The sequence below is a fragment of the Marmota marmota genome, unplaced genomic scaffold, assembly GCF_001458135.2.
Source record: "Marmota marmota marmota unplaced genomic scaffold, marMar, whole genome shotgun sequence".
Classification (NCBI taxonomy): Eukaryota; Metazoa; Chordata; class Mammalia; order Rodentia; family Sciuridae; genus Marmota; species Marmota marmota.
This window is the reverse complement of record NW_025999924.1, coordinates 4179888-4205788: the sequence shown is the minus strand read 5'-3', so window position 1 is coordinate 4205788 and position 25901 is coordinate 4179888. Positions and strand designations below refer to the sequence as shown.

Below are 25901 nucleotides of genomic sequence, written 5' to 3'. Positions count from 1 at the left end.
TTTTTTTTTTTTTTTTTTTTTTTTTTTTTTTAGTTTTAGATGGACACAACACCTTTATTTTATTTATTTATGTAGTGTTGAGGATCAAACCCAGTGCTCCGTGCATGTGAGGCAAGCACTGTACCACTGTGCCATAACCCCAGCCCCAAAGCCATTTATCTCATTTTTTATTCTCTCTTCAGTTTGAGAACAGCTCAGCACTCTCTTCTATTTCTATCCTGAAAGACTTAACAATTGTTGTAAGAAAATTCCCAGGCTGCTGTTTTTGATACTTCAAAAGTCTATTCCTTCATGGTGAGGGATAGGGATTTGTTTTCATTTGCTGCATATGGACTTCCAGTTCTCCAAGCATCCTTTGTTGAAGAGGGTATGTTTTCTCTTATGTAAGTTCTTGGCACCCTTGTCTAGTATGAGATAACTGTATTTATGTGGGTTTTTCTCTGTGTCTTCTATTCTGTACCATTGCTCTACATATCTGTTTTGGTGCCAACACCATGCTGTTTTTGTTACTACAGCTTTGTAGTATAGTTGAAGGTCTGGTATTGTGATGCCTCCTGCTTCACTCTTCTTGCTAAGGATTGCTTTGGCTATTCTGGGTCTCTTATTTTCCAAATGAATTTAATGATTGCTTTTTCTATTTCTATAAGGAATGACATTTTGTATTTTAATTGTAATCAAATTGAACTGAATAGCGCTTTGGGTAGTATGGCCATTTTGACAATATTAGTTTTGCCTATCAAGAGCATGGGAAATCTTTCCATCTTCTAAGGTCCTCTTCAATTTCTTTCTTTAGAGTTCTGTAGTTTTCAGTGTAGAGTTCTTTCACCTCTTTTGTTGAGTTGATTCCCAAACTTTAGTCATTTGTTTAGCTTTTCAACATTCCAGAATCTCCTTCCTGGCCACCTGCTGGACAATGTGTCTCACCCACCTATTTCCATTTACCACCTACTGTTCTCAAATAACAGAAAGGGAGGATTAAAGCAGGGCTTCCTCTCAGCTTCTTCTAAAGGATAACAATAAAGGCATCAGAACTTCACTTTTCAAACTTTTAATGAATAGTATGGAATGTGTTTAAAAACACAGATGTAAGACCCACACCTGGTGTGATTCCCATGTCTGCCACTGCACTAGCTGTGGGATCTTGGGCAAGTGATTTAACCCCTCTCTGCCAAACTTTCCTTACCTGTGAAATAGGGATAGCATCCCACTTGGGTTATTCTACAGATTAAATTAATGTGCTATATATATATATAATATATTTACAACACCTGCAAATGAAAACAACTATAATCATTACCTAAATTTCAAAATCAGAATTATTTTAGTGTTGTGATCTATTTTTTTAATTTTTAAAAAATTTTATTCTAATTTGTTATACATAAAAGCAAAATGCATTACAATTCATATTACAAGAAAAACTCAAAAAATTCTTATTATAAAAAACTCAAAAAGCTGAACATCGAAAAACAAATAGCCCAATCAATAAATGGGCCAAGGAACTGAACAGACACCTCTCAGAAGATGATATACAATCAATCAAATATATGAAAAAATGTTCAACATCTCTAGCAGTTAGAGAAATGCAAATCAAAACTACTCTAAGATTTCATCTCATTCCAGTCAGAATGGTAATTTTTTCATATCTCTGGTTGTATATAAAGTACTTTCACACCATTCGTGTTTTTATACATGTACTTAGGGTAATGATATCCCATCTCATTCCACCATCTTTTTTACCCCCTTACTCCCTCCCTTTCCCTCCTACCCCTTTGTCCTATCCAGAGTTTTTCCAATTCTCCAATGCTCCCCCTCCCAGCCCCACTATGAATCAGCCTCCTTATATCAGATTTGGCATTTGGTTTTTTGGGATTGGCTAACTTCACTTAGCATTATATTCTCCAACTTCATCCATTTACTTGCAAATGTTATGATTTTATTCTTTTTAATATCTGAGTAATATTCCATTGCATATATATACCACATTTTCTTTATCCATTCATCTGCTAAAGGGCATCTAGGTTGGTTCCATAGTTTAGCTATTATGAATTGTTCTGCAATAAACATTGATGTAGCTGTGTCCCTGTAGTGTGCTGTTTTTAAGTCCTTGAGGTGTAGACCAAGGAATGGGATAGCTGAGTCAAATGGTGGCTCCATTCCAAGTTTTCCAAGGAATCTCCATACTGCTTTCCATATTGGCTGCACCATTTTGCAGTCCCCCCAGCAATGTATGAGTGTGCCTTTTTCCCTACATCCTTGCCAATACTTATTGTTGTTTGTATGCTTAATAGATGCCATTCTGACTAGAATGAGATGAAATCTTAGAATAGTTTTGATTTGCATTTCTCTAATTGCTAGGGATGTTGAACATTTTTTCATATATTTGATTGATTGTATATCATCTTCTGAAAGGTGTCTGTTCAGTTCCTTGGCCCATTTATTGATTGGGCTATTTGTTTTTCGATGTTTAGCTTTCTGAGTTTTTTATATACCCTAGAGATTAGTGCTCTATCTGATGTACAAGATGCAAAAATTTGCTCCCAAGATGTAGGCTCTCTATTCCCCTCACTGATTATTTCTTTGGCCAAGAAGAAGCTTTTTAGTTTGAATCCATCCCCTTTATTGATTCTTGATTTTAATTCTTGCACAATAGGAGTCTTATTAAGGACATTGGGGCCTAATCTAACATGATGGAGATTTGGTCCTACTTTTTCTTCTAATAGGAACAGTATCTCTAGTTTAATTCATAGGTTTTTGATCCACTTTGAGTTGAGTTTTGTGCATGGTGAGAGGTAGGGGTTTAATTTTATTTACATATGAATTTCCAGTTTTCCCAGCACTGTTTGTTGAAGAGACTGTCTTTTCTCTAACATATGTTTTTGGTGCAAGAGAATAAAGAGGGAGAAGAAAGAACAAGAATTGTTTTGGTTGGAGATCAGTATCTTTCCTGCCTCCTTTCTCATCCAGTAGCTGAGGTTGTCTGTTCTTAGTTGGTATCTCCACCCTCAGGATGGTAGGGGTTACTAGGTTTTGAGGGTTGGTCTTGGGTACAAGGCACCTGGAAGTAGGGTTTGGCACTCACTGGTCCCATTTGGGAGACTGCACCTCAACGATCTCTTTTTGGGGTCTGCTCCTGTGAGGTGGGTGCTGTGTCTTATCTCCCCATCTCACCTGTAGACCTCACAGTCTTGCCCTCTAAATTAGTCTCTAAAGTGTATCTCCCACACTCTCTCCCTTTCTACTTCCTAATAGGAACCTTTCTCTTGGGGGTCTCGTGTGTTCCATTCTGGTGGCTGCGTACCTTTGGAGGGCTGTTTTGAATTGGGCAGTCACTCTGCTGAGTTAGTGACTGCTGGGGTCTGGTGGGAATTAGAAAACTATGGGTACCTGGTATAGTGTATTACAGTATTCCAAACTGTTAGTTGCCCCAACTAAAGACTGTGATGGAAGTGACCCAGGATGGAGGCTGCTACTTTCAGTGATGGGGTGTCGGGTCGGGTAGGGGAGTCGGGCAATGGCATTGTGTGATGCGTTCAGAGATGAGCTCTGTGGTGTGCAGTGTTGCGGCTGTTGGCTTTCTTCAGAGCCTGTGATGTGTCCCCAGGTGTAGGCAGGCTACTGTGAGTAGGGGACTATGGCAGTAGCTGCCCAGTCCCAAGATGGAGGTGACCGGGGAGCGCCACATTAGTAGATGGGGGTCCATAGGGACTGGCAGCCAGAGTTCCTGCCAGTGGGTAGTGGCTGAGTGTCCTTCGTGGGAGCTGTGTCTGGGAGTTCTTCACCTGTGCTGATGCCAGTGGTCCCTCTAAGGCACCCGCCAGACCTATATGGGTGAATAGTCGGGAGTCCTTTTCTAATGCTGAGACCTGGGGCCTCCATGGCACAGCAGCCATGATTCCTGTAAGGGATCAGCTATGGATCAGCTATCACTCTCAGCAAAGCAGTATTCTCACTAGTTGAGACCCGAGACATGGAGTTACACAGAATGCTGCCTCCCTCTGGCCCGCCATCTTTAGATCCCCTGTGTCGTGATCTATATCAGCGGCTTATTCTGAATCTCAGAATAAGCATTGCATTTTTGGGGGGAGGCAGGGGAGTACTGGGGATTGAACTCAGGGGAATTGACATCCCAAGCCCCATTTTGTATTTTATTTAGAGACAAGCAATCACTGAGTTGCTTTGCACCTCATTGTTGCTGAGGCTGGCTTTGAACTCAGGATCCTCCTGTCTCAGCCTCCCGAGTTAGTGGGATTACAGATGTGTGCCACCACATCCAGCTGTTATTTTAATATTAACACAACTAGCATTTTTCTCTTACAAATGAAAGGCCTGAGTATTGATCAGTTCTTATGATTTCTCTCTCCCTTTTTTTTAATTATTATGCTGGATTTCCTAAGCCTCGATTGCCTTAGTTCTTTAAGTTGTTATGGTAAGAAGGGAAAATGATGTTTCTGTATGAGGGGCTGTAAATACGAAGAGTGACTATCTCAATTTGCCTGGAATTGATGGGTTTCTTGAGATATTTTAGTACTAAAATTGGGCACATCATTTGCATCCATGGTGGTTAGAAGCCCTCGATATAAAGGCGTTACATAAAACAGTAACAAAACAGGGGAAGGGAGACACATATTCGTACTAATTTCATCAACACAAAATAATTCTTGGTATAATAACAATGTTATTTTGATTTGTTTTATGGTGCTGGGGATTGACCTCAGGGCCTTGCTCATGCTGAGCATGTACTCTATCACTGAGCAATTACACCAGCCTGTTGCCTTGAGTTTTGACTCTAGCAATCCCTGGTGAGAATATTAAGGATGAAATTGTACTGAACTCATTAATTCTAAATGTCAGGCATTTGAGCTTCATTTTTTGCTATTATCATCTTGGTATAGATCTTTCCCCCTTCATTTTATGTTGTTCTTCTTTCTTCTGATCATTTTGTGCTTGTTATTTTTTTTTTTTCAGGTCAACTCAGATCAAAACGTACTCTTGGGACAATGCCCAGGTTATCCTGGTTGGGAACAAATGTGACATGGAAGATGAGCGGGTCATTTCAACCGAGAGAGGCCAACATTTAGGAGAACAGCTTGGTAAGAAACAAATTAGTAAATTAACAAGAAGAGAACTTGGTAATTATTTGTAACACTCTACAAAGTTTCAGGTAATCATCAGAGTGACATTAACCGAAAGTTTGTCAACAAACTGGAAAGCAGCTCACGCCTCTGTACGTGGTTTGTGCCTTTCTTACTTGTTGCAGTATCGATGGAATTCAAGCACAATTATAAAAGCAAAGCTGATACCAAGATTTTAGTTTTAGTGCAAGGTTTCTCACTCTTATTCTGTGAAAAACATGGATTATGACTTTCCCACTATTTCTATGGGGTTTTCTCCGTACACATCATTTTGCATTGAGTAAGCATGTTATTGTGTAATCATTGTTCTCATAATTGGCATATGGTAATGCCACCAAACACATCACATCCTTGATTCTAGTTCTGTGGACATCATTGATAACTCATGTTACTATTACAAACCATTTTTAGACTCAAGTTTCTCATCTCTCAAGAATGAGTTTCATAACCTGTGCCTACTTATCCAAACCCTTATAGATACCATCAGCCAAAATGATACATGCGCACTTTAGAAATAACAAGGCCACTTCAAACACAAAATCTTAACAGAAACCAGAGTGAGGAGGGTAGAGTTTCTGGGTAAAGGAAGGACTAATGACTGGTTAAATCAAGGCTTTTTAAAACATTGTTTTATGTCTTCCTTTGTGCCAGACATCATGGGGGATACAAACAAACATGATCCACAGTCCCTGTGCTCAAGTTGCTGCTAAGCAAGTGGGGAGACTAGAGACAACGAGAAATAACAAGACAACAACAACAGGTCAATGAGGTGTTGATGAGCTGGAAGGCAGATGCCTAAAGGAAATGTCCAGAAATAGGGAGACAGACATAGGGACAAATGAGGAGCAGACACCTGCTGGGATAGTAGGTGGAGATGGTAGCGCCCTTAGGAAGACAAGTAAGGAGACAAGATGGAGATCATATAGACTAAATGGCGAGGTATGGAGACCAGAATTTAGAAACTACCAAGGGGAGAAGATGCATTCTGGGTGAAGGGCGCTGTGGTAGGCAGACATTAAGAAGAGCTAAGTTGAAAGGACAGTGAGTACAAAGGTTAGAAAACCTGGTGTAAGATTGCAGAAGTTGTGATTTTGGAGAACAATTCTAGCCCTCAAGTTTAGAGCTGGGATTTTTTGTTTGTTTGTTTAACTAATTTTTCTGTATAACACAGAGAATGATAAGGGATTCTTATCAGAGAAGAGTCAAACTTTCCAACCTTTTTGTCCAGGACCTGCAGTAAGAAATATATTCAATATGCTTATCTAGAGCCTATATATGGGGGAGCAGGGAGTGAGGAAGAAACAAGTTCTCACAAAATACATTTACCTTCACTAGAAGAGATTCACTTTATTATTGTCTTTCTTTTTCTGTTGTGTAATGATGGTCTCAACTCCTAAGCAGATCCCACCAGTGAGTCTCAACCTACCATATGAAAAACAGTGCCATAAAATGGGTGTTCTGAATTAGTCTGCTTTGGTTGTAGCACAAACAGGTGAAGCAGAGACCCTCTGAATGGTTCAGTCTATCCCTTGGTAATCTCATAACGGAGCTAAGCCCGGTTCACTCTGAGAGCTTGGCCATTTCCTCATGAGATCAATGGGCTCGTTCCATTAAAACCTATCTCTTCATGACCACGAGAACTCTCCACCAAACATTCTTAGAGCCACTCATGAAAAGTGCCACAGCTGATGTCTGGTTTTACCCATTCTATCAATTTATCGATATTTTAGGCAGAGTCTAGAAGCTTGGCAACCTTTCTTAGTTTCTCAGGAAGATAGGAGTAGAGAATAGTAGATTCACAAGAAAAAGGAACAAGGAAACCTAGAAGAGCATTATTAGCAGAGTGACTTCCTCAGACTATCTCTTTCCTCCTTGTATTTTCTTGACTACCCAAGTATATGCCATGCAGAGAAAAAACTTCTATACAGATAGAATCTGTCTCTATAAATAAGCCTGAAACTGCTTGGTTCCAAGAAAATTCAATCAAATTCAAACCTTGCTCCATGTCATTGCCACACAAGAGTGAGGTAATAGCTAAATTTTTTCCACTGTAACACAATACTCAGGTGCTGAGATCAGGGGTATTGAAGGGGTATTAGATTAGTGGAAATGCATCAGGATCCTGACTTTCCCTAGAACTCCACCATCTGACACACATACACACCCTCTCCATTCACTGCACAGACATGGGCAAAGTTACCAGAATGTGGGGTAGAATTGTTTTGAAATGTTTTATCTTTCTGTTCAAGTTCTGCCAATGGTTTCTAATTGATTTTTTTCTCTCTATTCAATAAAAACCCAGCAGTTGTCATAGCAACCAACACGTGTGCATTCTTGGAGAGTCATTTACCTCCTTCAGTGTGGTTTGCTCTCCTCGTGATTACACATGCATCTATAGATAATTAGGAGAGATCATTTATTTGGACGAGGGTGGACAATAATACCCAGAATCTAAATATAAAGGTTTTAAAGAATTTAATTTACTTAAATTACTGCTATAATTTTTCTCTCCAGAATACTGTCATACATGCAAAGAGGTTAGGCCTTTTTTTTAAAGGTCATTACCACATCTTGGCAGTTAGCTCAAAATAACTGGTTTATTGACCTGGTTTCAATAATTCTCCATTATGGGTGGTTATATCCATATAACATTTTCTCATCCTAATGAGGGTTTTTGATGAAACCAAGTTGTAGCTGAGAGCTTTAAACTTCTTTTATGGCCCGTGCCCTTGCCAATTTAATTTCATTCACCAAACACTTATTAAGTGTATACAATATACCAGCTCCTGAGAATATAATGACAAATAGCCCTGCCTTCCAGAAATCATTATATCGATGGTGATAGACTATATGAACAAGGATTATTTTTCCTGGCCTTCCCTCTGCTAGCTATTTTGTTTCATTTGATTCTGATGAGCAACCCTTCTTTACAACACCTTAGTTTCCATGACACAGTGCCCTCTGTTCTCCATAATCCTTCCAGCCAAGTGTTCTGTCCTTGGTAGATTCCTCCTTTCTCTCTGTTGCACTTTGATTTTCCCTCTGTGTCCCCCACCCACTCTTCAACCTCTACACCCTCCCTTGTATATTCCCATCCATTACAAGATTTTAATTCCACCTACAAATTAATGACTGCAAATTGGGTCCCAGTACTGACCTCATGATCTAACTTCAGGCTCCTCTATCTACCTGCCAATTCTATATACATTCAGAATTTATGACGTAGGGTGGTTGGTTAATCTATATGTAGCTGCGTTAACTGGAGTTTGATATGCATGCTCACCCACCCTAACTTGGACCTATTGCATCAGAGTTTTTGAAGTTAAAGCCTAGGACCTACACTGTTTAGCAAACACTTTTGTAACTTTTATACAATACCAAATTTTTTAGCATACTGACTTTCACAGCAGGGTGTATTTAGAGAGGATAAGAAATTGCTGCCAGAGCTCAACATTGTCCTATAGGTGGCACTATTCTTCCCATACATGCTTTCAACTTTGAGTCTATGGGCATACACTCTATAACATTATGTAAGAATGTGTGTCTTTTATATTGAATTTACAATATTACAATTATATATATAAACTCTCAACATTTAAGTTGTAAGTGTAAAACTACTAAATGTTAAATGAAAAAAATGGGACATGTAATTAAAGACAAAGGTTATCTAAAAGTAGAATTTACCTGGGAAAAGGAATAAAGAAATTTATGGAGGGAAAGGGATTTGGATTGCCTTGAAGTCATAGGGAAAGAATATTGACCTGTGAAAGAGTAGAGAGTCCTAAGTTTCCCAGAAATGTAGTCAGAGAAACAAAGCCTGCAGATAAATTAAAATTGCTTTTGGAAAAAAGTGATTATTTTGATTATCAATTTGTAAAAAGTCAGTTTTTAATATGTTTTTTAATTTACAGTAATATTTCTTGCTAAAGAAAATAGAAAATGATATTCCCAATTACTTTTCAAACAACTGTCATGCCATATAGATGTATTACTAAATTTCGATCCATCCCTGCATCCTTATCCCTTGTTCTGTGCAGAGACCTCATGAGGATTTCTTTTTCAATTTTATTTATTTATTCATTTTTTATGTGGAGCTCAGTATAGAACCCAGGGCCTCGCACATGCTCCAGAGTGCTTTACCACTGAGCCACAACCCCAGCCCCCCCGTGAGGATTTCTGACAGACACAAAATATGCATAACGCTGCCATCTTTCCAAGCTGGACAATTTTCCTCCCTTTCTTTTCACATTTAGTGACTTTTTTTTGTTTTGATCAATCATCTGACAAATATCTTTTCAACTCCTATAATGATGTTGAAGAGTTATAACAGATGTCATCTCTTTTGTGGCACTTAAAATGTGGTCTGTATATCAGAAATTCTCTCAAATATCATGATGCATAAATTAAACAAGGTTGGAGGGCATCAGCTTGTGTATTTTCAAGGATGGAGGAGGAGCATTGATTTCTATGAGAGGACAGTTGCTTCTAATTTTAGGAATATAAAGACTAAAAAAAAGATATATTCTATGCCTACAAACTCTGAAACATGTTGATTTGATAAAGACTGGCTTCATTAAACAATTCCTTCAAGGACTTAGTGTCTTAAAATAAAAAGAGGTAAACTTAAGACAATATTCCACACCAATATACTAATGTAACCCAGTTATCTCTGGAAGTGAAAGATGATGCAGGAAGAATATGTAATGGCTTTCAAAAGCATTTAGAGAAATCATGGGAGGCAGATCCTAGAGAGAATTCAGATATGGGGGGATTTTTCTGTTCCATCAGGGATAAGAGTTTGGGACTATTGTTGTCTTGTATGTCCTGGTCCCAGTCTTGCAGCAAAGCCCACTGAAGTGAAAGAATCATCATTAAAACCCAGACAGGAAAATCCACCTGATTTTAGTAACCATGATTCTGATTGTTGATGAACCTGAGTGACCCCACGTGCTTGATTGGGGAGCTCTGAGCCTGGGATTCTCAAATTTGTTTCTATGAATCTTTTAGCATACACCACCCTTTTCTCATTGCCAAGCCTGGGATGAGAGAGAGAGAGAAGGCCAGTGACTGCAGTGTGAAACCACATGGTCATAGGAACCCTGAACTTTCGGATCTGTGTTGTCTGATCCATTCAAGCAGATTATACATTTCCAGCATGGAAAATGACAGTAGTAAGCTTTACACTTCAGGTATAAAGCTCCACTTGCTAAGCTCCACTTCATGTGCCATAACCCTGTCACAACCTTGAGGAACAGAATTAGTCTTAATTAGATTTAGTTTTCTACGTTAAGAGTCTAGAAGGAAGTTAGGTTTATATGGTAAACCTATCTAAATTATGTTCATGTGCTCTTTAATCTTCCAGTGATTTTCATGATCCAATGAAAGATTAAAATAAAATTGTTCTCAAGGGTAAATTCTCTTAAATGCAGCATTACTCAAATGCATGCTTTCTCTTTTCGAAATGTGCCCAGCTTTCTGGAATTTTCCCAATTAAGAAACTGGAAACTCCTTTGTTGTTGCTGTTGTTGTTATTGTTGTTGTTGTTATATTGAGAGCCACACCAGACTGTTCTACAGTTGAAATCAGCAGAGATGTAGGAGTCATAGGTATTTGGTCTTGGAACATGGAGACCTCACTTATGTCTCAGAAAACTTGGATCAAGCAAAAAAAAGTCACAAGTAGAAAAACAAATCTAGAAGGAAGAGTGACTCTAGAAGAAAGGTTCTTGACCTTGGCTGAACATTTTAATGATCCCAAACATTTTTAAGAATATCAGCACCCAAACTGCCTCCCAAGACAATTAACTTAGAATCTTTGGGATGGTACCTACACATCAGTATTCTAAAAATAAATAAATAAGTAGAACTCTATGTTACTTCAGTATGTAGACATCATTGAGAACCACTGATCTATGGGGAAAAAAATCAAGAGGCACATTAGCCCAACAGTCAGCAGAAGGAAGCTGTATTGGCTCAGGAGCTGGACTTATATGACAGCGTAATGCTAATCATCCAGCTTTCTAGTCTGATCCCCATGTGACTAATGGGTACACATATTTTAAGAAGGCCTTTGAGGATAAGAAAAGAAATTTAAGATTTTATAACAAGGCATCGTGCCCAATGAGAATTTAGAAAAGTCCATTTAAAATTGTATAAAATTCCATAGAGATAAAATAAATGAGCCAAAACTCTCTTCCCAAACTTCAGTGGGCTAGGAAGGAGTGCTCATCTGTAGCTAGTAAGCCTATTTAAACTCTGTTCTTGGTTTCCACAACCTGCGAGGAGTTTATTTGTTTGGTTGTTTATGGAGGCAGCAGGCAGATGCTTTAAAACAGAATTCAGGAATACATTGCAGTATTTTATTCATTTGCTCACTTATTCACTCATCCATTCATTCTTTCATGTAATATTATAAAGCATGAACTATTGACTAGGCACTGAGAGTAAGAGGAAAATAAGACCAAAGTCCTGCTCACCGAGAAGATTCTAATGTAGTGAGGGACACATAGACAAGGACTTCTAAAAAGTCTGTATGTAGTGCTACGATAGTACAGACTCATGTTACAGGAGCTAAAGGACATTTATCTCTCTGTCTTAAGGCTCTGAGGAAGGCCCCACTGAGCCAGGTCTTGAAGAATGCATAGGATTTTGATGGATGGATATACAGGTGATGGTCCCTATAAGCAAAGGAAACGGAACTATGAAGAGATCAAAGCCCAGAAAAGTTGACATATTATGGGGAGCCTTGTTTGCAGGACTGAAGAAGTTGAACTTTGTTTTACACATGCTGAGGACCCAGCATCAAATTTAAACAGTGAAGTGTTAAGATTTAATTTCATTTTTGGCCTTTTAACATGAAGCATTCCCAGAATTAGGGCATTTAACAGCAGAGTACAGAAAGAAAATATTATTAGTATCTTAATTTTTTTTCCCGGTTATTGGTATGTTTTAATTAGTCCTATGTTAAATTATTTATATTTTATAAAATAAGTATTCATATATTAGAGCAGTGCTGAATCTATTTTTTAAAAACTGTAAGGATGTACAAAAATGTTTGGAGCCCACTGGTTAAAGGATGTATTAGAGGTGAATCACAGGAAGCCTAGGGGCAAACGTGAGACAAATGCATACACGTGTGACACAGTGAGGCCCAACCAGGGGTTCTCAAATTTGGTAATATATTAAAACTTTCGTGGAGCACTTTAAAAAATCATGCAAGGACTCTTTCCTATACCCTTCTCTCCCACCCCCACCCCCACCCCTGCTCCCAACAAACAACAGGTAAATCAAAATCTCTGATGGTGTGGCACAAACACGAGTGTTTGAAGCTCCTCAGGTAATTCTATTAGTGAGAAATCAGAGCTGAAAAACAGATTTAAGATATCACCATGGCTGAATTGATGGTGTTGCAGTCGAGGATCATACCCCTGAACTAAGTAGAAGCAGTGAGAATATAAATGAGAGAGGTTTTTACACTATTTAGGTAGTAGAACTAATAACATTTGATTAAGATCTAGATTCTGGAGGCTGAGGAGATGGAGGTATAAAAGATGACCCCAGGTGTCCCGCCTGAGGAATTGATTGAAGTCATCATGGCGGACAATTGGGGAGTAAAATCAACATGTTCAAATGCAGAAGAGAAGACACCCAGAAAATGCACAGGGTACAAAGTCAGGAAGATGGAGATATTTGAAGGACATCCACAAGGACAAATCAGACAAGATCTAGAAAACAAGTGCACAGAGTTAACCTTAAACCTAAGCACTTGAATCCTGAAATCCATACTTTTAAAGATGATAGTGAATTATTGTTTAAGTGCTTTGATGAGCTTTAATTCACAAAGGGTAGGGGGACAATGGAGCATGGAAGTTCTTAGCAAAGAGAGGACTTTGTATATTACATAGTGCAAATAGTCACTTTTAAATTTCTTTTCTATGAAATTAAATTAGGTCTTTAAAATCTGCCTCCTTTAAGTGTTTTTTTTTTTTTTTTTTTTTGAACAAGTAAAGCAAATCATGAAAACATGGCTAGCAAAGCTATCTATGTCTGCATTGTTAACCGCTTAAGCAAAAGACTGCCGAGGATTTAATGGTTTGGCAGTGCACACATTTTTATACTAATCTTGTTCCATGAGCTTCAGCCTATCAATAGAGTGTGAGTTGTCAAGGGCCATTTAGTTAGCTGGGACACTGAAGCCAGAGGAGCACAAATGGCTCTCATGGTGGATGTGCTCCCACCTTGCCCCTTTTCAAGCTTCCTCTTAAGCTCAGACCCACAACACTGCCTGCAGCTACTGGAGTTTAATAAAGGATAATGTTTTTTTTTTCTCTTCAATTTTTTTTTTATTTGTTTTCCTCTTGCCCCAGCAAAAACAATTCTGTAAGGAAGCCAGTTTGAGGAGTCAGCAATTTGAATGAGGATAGCATTGCCCTGAAGCCTATTTTTAAAACTCAAACCACCTGCTCTAAATTTTCACTGACTCGATTCTTCAGCAGTTTCTAAAGATTTATTTAAATCCTAATTGCAGTGTTTATGAAAGAATGGGCATTGCCAACTTCTGGATTCAGCAGGGAGGCACAGCCATGCTATTTAAATATTCTAAGTACCTGGCTGCACACAGCCGTCTGCGGAGCAGCACAGCTAACCTACCATTTTTCTCCTGGCTCATGTTCTGTGGGGCTAAGTATTCCCAGGAGAGAGAAAATAAACCAAAGCCACATATTAATGTACTTCATTTGTTTAGGTGTGATTACACAGCGGGTTAGGAAGAGAAGGGGCTCCCACTTCCTCCTGGTCCTCATCTCCCTTGAGCTCCCCAAGTCCTACTAACTCTTGATCTGTATTTTATAACCTGATGGCTCTCTATTTTCTTTACTGGCAGCTAAAATGCATTCCTCAGAAAGTGTCTGCTCCTTATGAATAAAGTGACCACCCAACTGAGATTGCTCAGGACAGCACCAGTTTATGCTTATTTCCCAGTGTGAAATAATTATATCCCCTTTCAGTTTCCAAAGGGACTCAATTTGAATGAGAAGTGTTTGGCCTCCTAGCCCATGGAGACTCAGCCATGCATCACTGGAATGGTACACCAAACTTCTTTTTTAAACTCAGGGTTCTCCAGTGGGTCAACTCATAAGACCTAGCAAATCCATATTTTTCTCATTGCTTTCTTTACCCAATTTCATCGAAGTATGTAGTCCTTCCTATACTGCTTCTTCCTAATTCAGCTCTCTACGAACATTTGACATCAGGGGCATCTCCGTTCTCCTGAGTCCAGCTGATTTAAGGACCACCAATGTGCAACGTCTTCTTACTCAGGAGCTCCCCAAATTCCATTAATCTCTTACCCTTTGTGGATCTAAGCTGCTTATCCTCTAACCAAACTCACATAGCCTGCCCCATCTCACAAAATTATCCATCCCTGATTCTCTTACTTGAATTTGGCTTAGAACTCTGCTCTTGCTCCTTGTCTTGCAAGCTGTGCCCTCTTCCTAGTCAGAAACTTCCAGATCCGTTTCTCAATATGTCTTTTAATGTTTTTATTAGTGCATTAGAGTTACACATAATGGTGAGGTTCATTTTGATATAATCATACATGCATGGAATTTGCTCCATTTCATACCCAATGCTTCCTCTTTCCCTCTCCTTCTTCCCCTTGTTCCCCTTTCTATACTTTACTTGTCTTGCTATTATTTATCTATTTTTTAGTCAATGTACATAAGTGTGAAATTAACTGTGTCGTATTTATATATGTACATAGCATAATTTGTTCAATTTTATTCCACAGTTCTTCCCTTTTCCTGTCCCATCTCCTTCCCACTCTATCCCCTTATTTTGCTATAGCTTTCACATTTAAGATAAAATATTTGATCCTTGATTTTCTGAGCCTGGCTTACTTAGCACAATATTCTTTAGTCCCATCCATTTGCCAGCAAATGCCATTTCATTCTTATTTATGGCTAAATAAAACTTCATTATATAAATATACTTTCTTTTTCCATTCATCTGTTGATGGGCACCTGGGCTGGTTCCAAAATTTGGCTACTGTGAATTGTGCTGCTATAAACATTGATGTTCCTATATTGCCATCATATGCTGATTTTAGTTCTTTTGGATAAGTATCAAGGAGTAAGAAAGTTCAGTCATATGATGGTTCCATTTCTAGCTTTTTTTATTATTATTATTGGTTGTTCAAAACATTACAAAGCTCTTGACATATCATATTTCATACATTTGATTCAAGTGGGTTATGAACTCCCATTTTTACCCCGTATACAGATTGCAGAATCACATCGGTTACACATCCACGTTTTTACATATTGCCATACTAGTGACTGTTGTATTCTGAGGAATCTCCATACTGCTTTCCAAAGTAATTGTGCTGATTTTCAGTCCCAACAACAATGTAGGAGTGTACCTTTTTCCTCACATCCTTACCTCCATTTATTTCTTATATTCTTGATGATTACCATTCTAACTGGAGTGAGATGAAATAATGTAGTTTTTATTTGCATTTCTCTGATTGCTATGCACATCGAAAATGTTTTCATATATTTGTTGGCCATTTGCATTTTTTCTTTTGAGAAATGCCTCTGTAGTTCTTTTGCCCTTAATTCATTGAGTTATTGCTTTGTCAAATGAATTCAGTTCTGTATAATTGAGACCCATGTGAACTGCTGAATCCAATTTGGGGGTATATTTTTTCCTTTTTTTTTTTTTTTTTTTGTAGTGCTAGTGCTAAGGATTGAGCCTAGAGCTTCATGTGTGCTAGGCAAGTGCTGTACCACTAAGCTATACCCCCAGGCCCTGTTTTCCTTTTTTATCTGATTGTTTTAAAACAACACAAAAGTGCTAATATCACTTTTACCAAAAATTCAAGTCAGATATAAGAGATAAGAGCTGCATCTTCTACATAGAATTTAATCTCCTAAGGGTTGGGAATTGAGAGAGCTCAAATCAAGAACTATTTGCTCATGCCAGACTGGGAAATGTACACTTGGTGGATACAGTTGACTGAGGTCCAGGTCTGTCCATCAGCTTTATACACTAGTCAATGCTGTTTATTTCTCTTGGGGTAAAATTATTAGTGCTAGGAACAGTGGAGAACAAATCACACTCACCAAACTCACAAGAGACTGAATTCAAAATTAAAATGCCTGTTATTATTTGCCAGAGTTGGTATAATAGATGCTTCTTGATTTACCATGGAATTATGTCAAAGTAAATGTATTCTATGTTGAAAAAATTCTAAATTGAAGATGCATTTCATAAGCTTAGCCAATAGACACCATAGCTTAGGCTGGCCTACCTTAAACATGCTCAGAACACTTACCTTAGCCTACAGTTGGGCAAAATCTTCTAATACAAAGCCTATTCTTAGATTTGAATAGTTCATGTGATTTATTGAATACTGTACTGAAAGTGAAAGCACCATCCATAAAGTAAAAAAAAAAATCAAAACATGGTTAAATTGGGGACCATTCATGGTCCTGTCAGATAATCAGGATCTTTTTATCAAAAGAAAAAAAAAAAACACTCTTGGGACTAGGGATATAGCTCAGTTGGTAGAGTGCTTGCTCACATGTACAAGGCCCCGGGTTCATTCCCCTGTACCACAAAACAAACAAACAAGCAAAAACCACTCTTAATTTTCATGAAGATCTCAGTGTTTCTAGATATCAGAAAAAGGATCCAAATGATGTTCATATATTTATTCCCTATGCTCTTCTTTTTTTTTGCGGGGGGGGGTGGTATTGCAGATTGAATTCAGGGGCACTTGGCCACTGAGCCACATCCCCAGCCCTATTTTGTATTTGATTTAGAGTCAGGGTCTCACTGAGTTGCTTAGTGCCTTGCCATTGCTAAGACTGGTTTTGAACGCATGGTCCTCTTGCCTCAGCCTCCAGAGCCACTGGGATTACATCCATGTGCCATTGCACCCAGCGTATTCCCTATTCTATTGAGTGTTTACTATGTGCCAGGCCTGAGCGATTAAGATAATGCCACTGAGTGAGGACCCTGCTTCTATGGAGTGGAAAGACAAACGTGCACACTCACCAACTCAGTACAGACACCCCTCCTCTCCCTGGACCACACCCCTGTAGTGTACTCTCCATCCTTGGATTTCCATACCTTCATTCCAAGCAAATCATCTCCATTCTCTTCTGATAAACTCACCTCTAAAATTTTAAAATTCACTAAGTCACACCTAAAAGAAAGCTCTTGCCCTATATGTTGAAAATTTTAGATAAAACCTAGTTCCTCTATGGATTTTTGAAAATGCCCCATTCTCACCAAAATGTCATCTGTTAGTCTTATCTTGGGCTAAGTTTACTTCTGCAGATGCCTAATCACATGTACTTTGAAGCGTTTACTTAATAACTTTGCTCCCAGCAGGTGACTTTTTCTGGTCCCTATCTGGAGACTAGATAACAAAGATACACACTGCTTGTTTCTGAAGGCACCTCATCCCTCTCCTCTTATGAACTATGTTATTTAATCCATGAAAGTCATCAGAATAGATTATTAAATCTAGCCTAGCATCCTTTTCTGTCTCTCTCTTTTGTCTTTAACTTACACTAACTGGCATGCACCTGGATTGCCTTTTTTTGACAAGGAAGTGGCCATTCTTAAAAAAAGGTCTGAAGACAGATTCATCATCATCTTATCCTCTGCTTTGAGAGGTCATGAACAAACCAGTTGCTTCTGAAAAGAAAGTTCCTTTTCTAAACGCAAGCTTTATCAAGAGAAGGGATGACTTAACCACGATTTCCAGAGTTCATTATCACATGAAGGAACGTCATCCGGGCAAGGTAGCACATTGCTTTCTGCATCTGCAATGGATGGGAGGGCTGGGCTGTGTTACCTTTGAGAGGAGCTAGATGTAGACTTTGAGAAAAATTTTCTGATTTTAGGAATTGGTAAGTATAATAATATGAAAAAATTTCATAATAATATGAAAACATATTATTCAGGATGGATAAGACTCACCACACACTTTTTATGATGCTAACAGTTATTATTCCATAATTGAAGGGCGAACTGCCAGAATATTTGAAGGTAGACATTAGGCAGGTACAGAAGTTAGGAGTGCAGGCTATAGATTCAGACTGGAGTTCTTGTCCTCATTGCCACATGTGACTCAACCACTTTTCCCATCTGTAAAAGGAGTATTATAAAGGTATTCACTTCCTGGAGCTAGTCCCAGAAGTAGGAAATGAAAGCAAATTGCCTAATATAGCCCTGCAGGTACTACCTACTCAATAAATGTCAGTTGAATTTAAGATTCCACATCCTTGGTTATTACGATGAAATCTTATTAATTAGGGGCCTACACACTTGAAAATGTATTACACTATTTGCTTTATTTCATATGTATACCTCACAGCAAAGATAACCTGCTAATTAATAATGCATATAAATGTTATAGTAAACTGCAAATCCCATACAAAAAATTTTTTTGATGTTTTTCTTGACAATTTATAAATAGGCTGGCCTGAAAAATGTCTCTTTGTCTTAATGAAAGCCTACTGAAATTCTAAGAAGTTACAAAGGTTACTATTTATCTGATTTAAGAAAACAAACCCTTTTCAAAAAATGCTTAGCACCATTTTCACATAAATAGTCACTCTACCAATTATAAATGATTCTTATCTCTATATTAAAACCAATCTGACAGAGCCTTGACTTCTCAGCACTTTAAGAGTTGTTAGTTCACATGTCCAAATGTAACTAACATCCCTGCATTTCTTCAGATTTTTCAGAAATGCATATTTCTTCATGGGTGAATAGAGCTAGTTTAATTTGTTTTTTTTTTTTATTATAAATTTCCCACCAGGCAAAACCAAAATCATATTCTGTAGAATTCCATGCTTGGTAAACTCCATCTAGAAATAATGTATCTGACAAAATTACTCACAGTTTTAGTCACTTCATGACCAAAAACAAAGCAAAAAAGTGATTCCCTTTCCTTCTGGGTCTCCATTCCCACCCAATCAGCTTTTCCCGGACAATTAATAGTCATCAATCCTTTAATTAGACAACATATGCTGGTCAGCTGCTCGTGGCACTGTGTTAAATATTTTGAGGGATACGAAGAACCCCACTTGAAATGCACAATCTAGCTGGGGAACAAAATACCCCTTGTATGGGGGGTGGCGATTGTTTAATGTGTCGATTTTCTTTCTGGCCTGATGAGGACTTCTGGAATTAGTGGTAGTGGCTGTGCAATGTTGTGAGCATGCTAAAGGCCACAGAATGGGTTTTGTGTTTGTGTTTTACACCCAATACAGAACAGAAATTAAGCTCTAAATACATGGTAGAAAAGAACTGTAAGAGCAAGTAATGCCCTGGATATCATGATGCCTTGGATATCACAATGAGATCTCATTAGTTTGTAGCTGATCCCCTGTGGGCTATAGTCATAAGGCAAGACCTTCTAGCAGAAAGAAAACTCAGATCTGGAAGGCTTCAATCTCAAATAGCTACAGGGGGCAGGCGGGTAATGTAAACAATTAAACAAGTAAAGCAGCCAAGTACAAAATTCAAACACAATTTGCAGATTAAATACATAGAAGAACATTTTCACAAAAGAAGTGGAATGATTTCTCCTTTCCTTTGAAACACAAAGCCCTTTCCTGTGAAGCTTCCATTTTCCCACTGTTAATAGATGTGGTCACCGAGAAACCTAAGTGTAAATGGAAAGAGCACTGACAATCGGCATGTGGATTTCATGTCAGAGACGATTGGGAGTGACAAGGACTGTGGTCAGCTGCAGAGAAAATGATGACATTTTGAGGTGTACCAGTATACATGGAAGGCATGCCCTCACAGATTCATAGGACTGAATATTCCAAGGTTTAAAGATACTCCAGAATCTGAATATATATTTATGGGAAGAAATTCTGATTTTTTTTTTTTTTAAAGTTGGCCCAAGATTCAATTTTCAACAGTCTGGTCTGCAGCCAGGTGTAACACACAGCAGACTCCTTTTGGGGGACCAACTTTGATTGGGAAGGAGAAGAGGATGAGGGGTGTGCTTCACAAGGAGACTCACATGGGCAGAGCTGTAATAGGGCTTGTGTTGAGTCCATCCACCAGAGGAGGAGGAGGGATGAGCTCGACTGAAGAGGGGGAAGGGTGGCTACATTGGCCAGGATTATTCAAAGCCATAGAATGGCCATTGCATGGTTTCAGACTCCTACCATTTAGTCCTGCCTAACTAAAGACAAGGAATGAGGGACTGAAATCCTTGACTTTTTTTTTTTTTTTAAGCAACACTAGCCTTTGGCTGAGCTCTCATTCTTGCTTCTCTCCAATTTCAGCCAGCTTTCTTTGGCCCTTCCTCAGGAAAATAGGGCAAAAGTCTTACCCACTCCTCATAAAGTCTACTCCAGGCTGGGGTCCAGCACAGGACAAGCTTAATATGGCAGTTTGTCCTGCTGCTCAGCAATCCTTACTTTTGGCCCAACTGTCACTCACCAGGCAGCCAAATGACCTTTCTTTGTAGCTTTGGTTCATCTGATTCTGTAGAAAAGGGAGGATAAGACTTTGGAACTGCAACTAGAATCTGGAAATAGAAGATCTTATTTGGGAGTTTGGGAATAGAAACTTAAGAACAGATCATAGGTTTCTAATTAGAAATTAAAATGATTCACTGAACTATTGTTTTAGTAGCAATTTTCCAGAAAATAAAAACAGCAATTGTGATTTTTCTTTCAAAGTGAATTCCAACTGGTATTTAGGAGTTTCCTGAAGCAAAAAAAAACAACAACAAAAAAAAAAAAAAACAATTCTACAGAATAGTTTATGAAAACAACATGGGGTAGCTATTGATGTGTGGGAATGAGTTATGTGTCACCTCTAAGATTGTTTTAATGAATGCACTAGAGAAAGAGGCTGAAGGGGCTGGTTAAATGTTCAGTGTTAGAAATGTGATTATTATTGTTAATTCAGTGCAATCACAAGTGGAAAGGACTCTGTGGAATGCTGTAATATTTCAGTACTCTTCAAGTGCCAGAGTGACAGCCTGGAACCTGCCACCTCAGTGAGCAGCATGCTTTTGGCCTGAATGCCCTGTGGGTTATCAGTCTGAAAAGGTGCCAGACTTCTCCAAAGCTTCTTTTGCTCAAGGGACGTTCAGCAAAGCATAGAGGACAATGCCAGTAAGCCAGGCCAGTGCCACCAACCAGAAGGCATGGCATTTGTGCTCTTCATGTTCACTAGCATGTACTAGAATTCCCTTCTAGAAAAGCAGTTGCTTTTCAGTCTCCACCTAGGTCAGAACAAAAGGGTCCGACTTAAACACTTGCAGGAAGGGTTTGTGTTAGGGCAGGAAGATGTTTTCTAATGAAGGACTCTATCTGTCACTGGAATGGTTTCTCCAATGTTGTGGAGATTCTAAGGAATCTCCAAGGACACTATAAATTCTCATTCACTTAAGGTAGCAATTCTTTTCTTAAGAAATATATAAGCTTTATTGAAATATAATTCATATACCATAGAATTCACCTATTTAACATGTACAATTCAATGATTTTAAGATAGTCTCAGTGCTTTGCAACATTCACCACAATCAATTTTGGAATATTTTCATCACTCCAGAAAGAAACCCCATACCCATTAGCATTCACTCCCTACCACATTCAATTGACAACCACTAATCTAGTTCCTGTCTACAGATTTACCTATAGTAGACATTGCATGTCAAAGGAGTTGTATAACATGTTGTCCATTATGCTGGCTTGTTCCAGCATAAAGTATACCCTCTCCAAAGCTCAGCCACAGTATCAGTACTCCACTACTTGTTATGGTGGAAGAATATTCCATTATATAGATATGCCACATTTTATTTATCCATATAGACAGTTTCTACTTTTTTTCCTATTATGACTAATGCTGATATAAACATTTGTGTATGAGATTTTATGTGGACATGTGTGTTCATTCGTCTTGAGTGTGTAACTGTGGAGTTTCTGGGTCAATTACTTGTTTAATCATATGAGAAACAAAAGAGGCTTTATAATTTTAAAGTTTCCTCCAGCAGTGTATGTGGATAGTGAATCTTTTTTTAAAAATTGTGGTAGAATATATATATATAACATAAAACGTACCTTCTTAATCATTTTAAGTGTACAGTTCAAGAGCATTGAGTACATTCACATTGTGGTGCAGCCAATTTCCAGAACTCTTCATGTTGCAAAACTGAAACTTTGGATCTGTTAAACAGCACCCCATTTACCCTGCCCCCAGTCTCTTGGGGACTCAACTTTCTGTCTCTGTGAGTTTAACTACTCAACATACCTCCTGTAAGTGGAACTTTCTGTGATTAACTTATTTCACTTACTGTAGTGTTCTTAAGATTCATTTATATCATAGTATATGTCAAAAGTTCTGTCCTTTGAAGGTGAAATTATATTTCATTGTGTCAGATGACACTTCTATTTATCCATTCATAGGTTGGTTCTACCTTTTGGCTATTACCAATCGTGCTGCTATGAGAATGGGTTCACAGAGGAGAGTGAATCTTAACTTTTTTATGTGTGTGTAAGAAACCTAAGCAGACTGTTATGCATCATCTGAAGACCCGTACCCATAACCTTGATTCCATTTTAGGTGTTTCTAACACAGGGTGTGGCTCCAACCCTAGGAAATCAGGGCATAGGAACACACCACTTGGGCCTCTGAGTGAAATCTGGTTCACACCTTCTCTCTGCTGTTTCCTTCAATGACTTTCACATCAAAAGTGGGCACAGGGCTGGAGATGTGACTCAGTGGTACAGTACTTTCTGGGCATGCATGAGCCCCTGAGTTTGATCTCCAGCAACACACACACACACACACACACATAAAAAGTTAAGACACAAATTGACTTTGTGCTTCTTCCTTTGCATAGCTCACACATTTTTCCAAACAAAATCTTTGCAAGCTTCAGTCTGCCTCCTAACATCAAGAAGACCTAAAGCAAAAGAGGTCATCTATAGTATCCCACTGTGCCTGTAATGACTTTTGGAAGTGCAGGAACCATCGTTTTAGGAACAGGCATAAGGAAGCCGAAAGCAGAGATATGCCAGGCCACAGGGCAATGCTCATCCAACTCAGAATCAATGTCATCTCTTCCAGAGAGAAATTAGGAAGGTTATGATACAGGAGGAGCAAGAAAGAATGATCAGAGTTTCCATGATTGAGCTGAATGAAAGTGTTCACTGATGAATTGATGAAGACATATGTGTGCTGAAATTATTACTAGCAGATGATGTAGTCAGGGACAGGTGTCCAAGGCTGGAAGCTAAATCAGTAACCTATTTACCAGGAGATCTTTGTCGGACTGACAGCCAGCTGGCTATGTGACCTTGGGCTACTTATTTGATCTTGCTGAACCATACTTCCCAACCCTGTAAATTGGAAGTAATCTTCAGAGTGTTACAAGCCTCTGTTTCTGAAGCATCATTGAATGTTGTGCTAGCTTGCCACTAACATTAGTATTTACGAATGGAGGATAAAGATTTCTAAGAAGCTCCTAGAAAGCTTCTGTTACTATTGTTGAACTTGAAATACTGAGATACTGACTGGAAGAGATAATATCCATGAAATCCAACAAATTAGTTGAAGAAGAAAGGCTGGAGTGAATGGCCTCCCACATAAGTGACTAAAAGAAGACTCTGATTCACCTGTGAAAAGAATTGTGAACTGCATGGTAAACTCTGAATCTAAACAACTAAATGATGAATATTGATTGTAAGTTTAATGCTGATATGTTTTTAATATTTCATTATATGAACAACTTATGCTATTGGTCAGTGAGAAACACTCTAATTTCAAGAAACTTTTATAACTATAATTCTGTACTTCTGAAGAGAGACAGCTGTCATAATGACTAGCTTGATAGATCATCTTAAGTAGTACAAGATACAGAGAACCTTTTAAATGATTAAGAAAGATTGTTTCATTTGGTGCACTGACAGTGTTAAATCTATTTAATCATGTTCTAATTGTTTAAATTGGTGAAAATTTATAATGTACTTTGGAATTATTAATTAACATAGAACTTAAAATTTAAATGGAACCAAATAGTAGCTGACTTATGGAAGGCATCTGGAGAAGTGGGAGTTAATCCTTCACATTTCAGCTCTGCCGCTTTCTAGCTGAGCTAGGAAAGGTTTTAACAAATTGCCTAGCCATTTTTTTTTCCTCCATTTCCTTATCAGTAAATTGGAGGAAATAAGTGCTTTGGATAGTATCTACAAGGCAGTGGTCACTCAATCAATGTTGTTTCATTATTACCATTGTTGTTATTGTTTCAGTTTGCTTGGAACTTGAGCTCACATTTTCTTATTTTAGCCTCATAATATCCCTGTAACATAGGTAAGGCAAGTGTCATTAATAAAACAAGTAGAGATCAGAAATGTGACTTGCTCATAGTCTCAAAGCGAGGAAGTGTTGGTATTGGGAGTATCAAAATGTTTGGGCTGATAATCAAGACTTGTTACCATCTCCTGCTCAGTCATACTGGGGAAATGTGTGTCATTCTCTTCCTTGGACACTCTGTCCTGAGTAGCCATGTGTTCTTGGGGTCCCAAGTTAAGGCAGAGAAGCTGAGGACATTTAAGATTTTGTGATCAAGAATCATTTTAATGACCTCAAGTGAACACCGGCATCATGAGGGCCTCAATGCCTAAGTTAAAGGAGTTTCATTTGGCAAAAGCTGTGTGAACCACTTTTTATAATAGCTAAACCTTTTACAACACCTTTCATGTTTAATAACTTCCAAACATGCTAATAAGTAAAAGAAGTATTGGCAGAAGTGATAATAGAATTGAACCTGTAAATGAGAACTTTACCAAATTCTAAAATTATTTTCTCCAAAGTCTCATCCAGAAATCTTGGCTACTTCAGTGGATTCTTCATATCTTGTGACATGAAGCATCCTTTTATTAGTACTGGGAAAATGACAAGAAGGATGCAAATAGTTGTGATACCTAAGCAACAAAGATATTGCTTAGATCCATACTTGCCCTCCCCCAAATCTAGGCACCATTGTTGAAAGGTGAATGTTCTAGCCCAATTGTACGAACATTAGCTAAGAGAGCTCGGTTGATACCAGTCAGCCATATCCACAGATAAAGAAGTGCATAACATAATAGAACTGCATAATCATTTACCAAAGAGACAAAATGAAAGAGAGAAGCCAAAGACAATTTGATATATCCACTTCTATTTTATAGAACCTGGTTCTACTCTTATTTTTTCAGCCCAAATCCTGCCAAATATTCATTTGTATTTTAACAATAGAGTAACTAGTGAAATTCAAGCTCATTTTAGTCACCTAATCAAATATTATCATAATTAAATTAGAAATTTTAACTCATGTAAATTGTTTTATTTTTCTGTCATGCTCTATGCTAGTTAATAAAATAAATATTTCTGGGTTATCTGAGAGATTTTGACACAGATGCAAAGTGTCAGTCTGTTCTTTCTCCCTTTAGTCCCAAGAGCTGGAATGAAATCACCTGATTTAATCATTTGGAATCCATGTGGCTCCTCTGAGATAGGGCCAGATGTAACCAGAGGATTTATAGGGTGTAAAATTCAGAATGGATTAGAAAGCCTTTCTGTGTTCAGCCCAATACATCCTAAATCAACATCCCCTGAATGGACCAGAGCAATCTCTGTCTGGCCTAGTGGGGAAGTTGTCATGGCAACTGACTGGCAAGCTCCGCCAGTGGAACATGAATGCAAACAATAGAGTGGTAAGACTGTTTAAAGCAGCATA

General features: G+C 38.3%; 1 protein-coding gene across 2 annotated transcripts in view; it reads left to right on the top strand.

The window, feature by feature from the left end:
- The window catches only part of Rab3c (RAB3C, member RAS oncogene family), a 254568-nt gene that overhangs the window by 220082 nt on the left and 8585 nt on the right, over nucleotides 1–25901 (top strand). For both annotated transcript variants that reach the window (XM_048800017.1, XM_015497368.2), the window contains exon 4: nucleotides 4966–5090. In XM_048800017.1, coding sequence (XP_048655974.1) covers nucleotides 4966–5090 — 125 coding nt within the window. The remainder of the gene's footprint in view (nucleotides 1–4965; nucleotides 5091–25901) is intronic.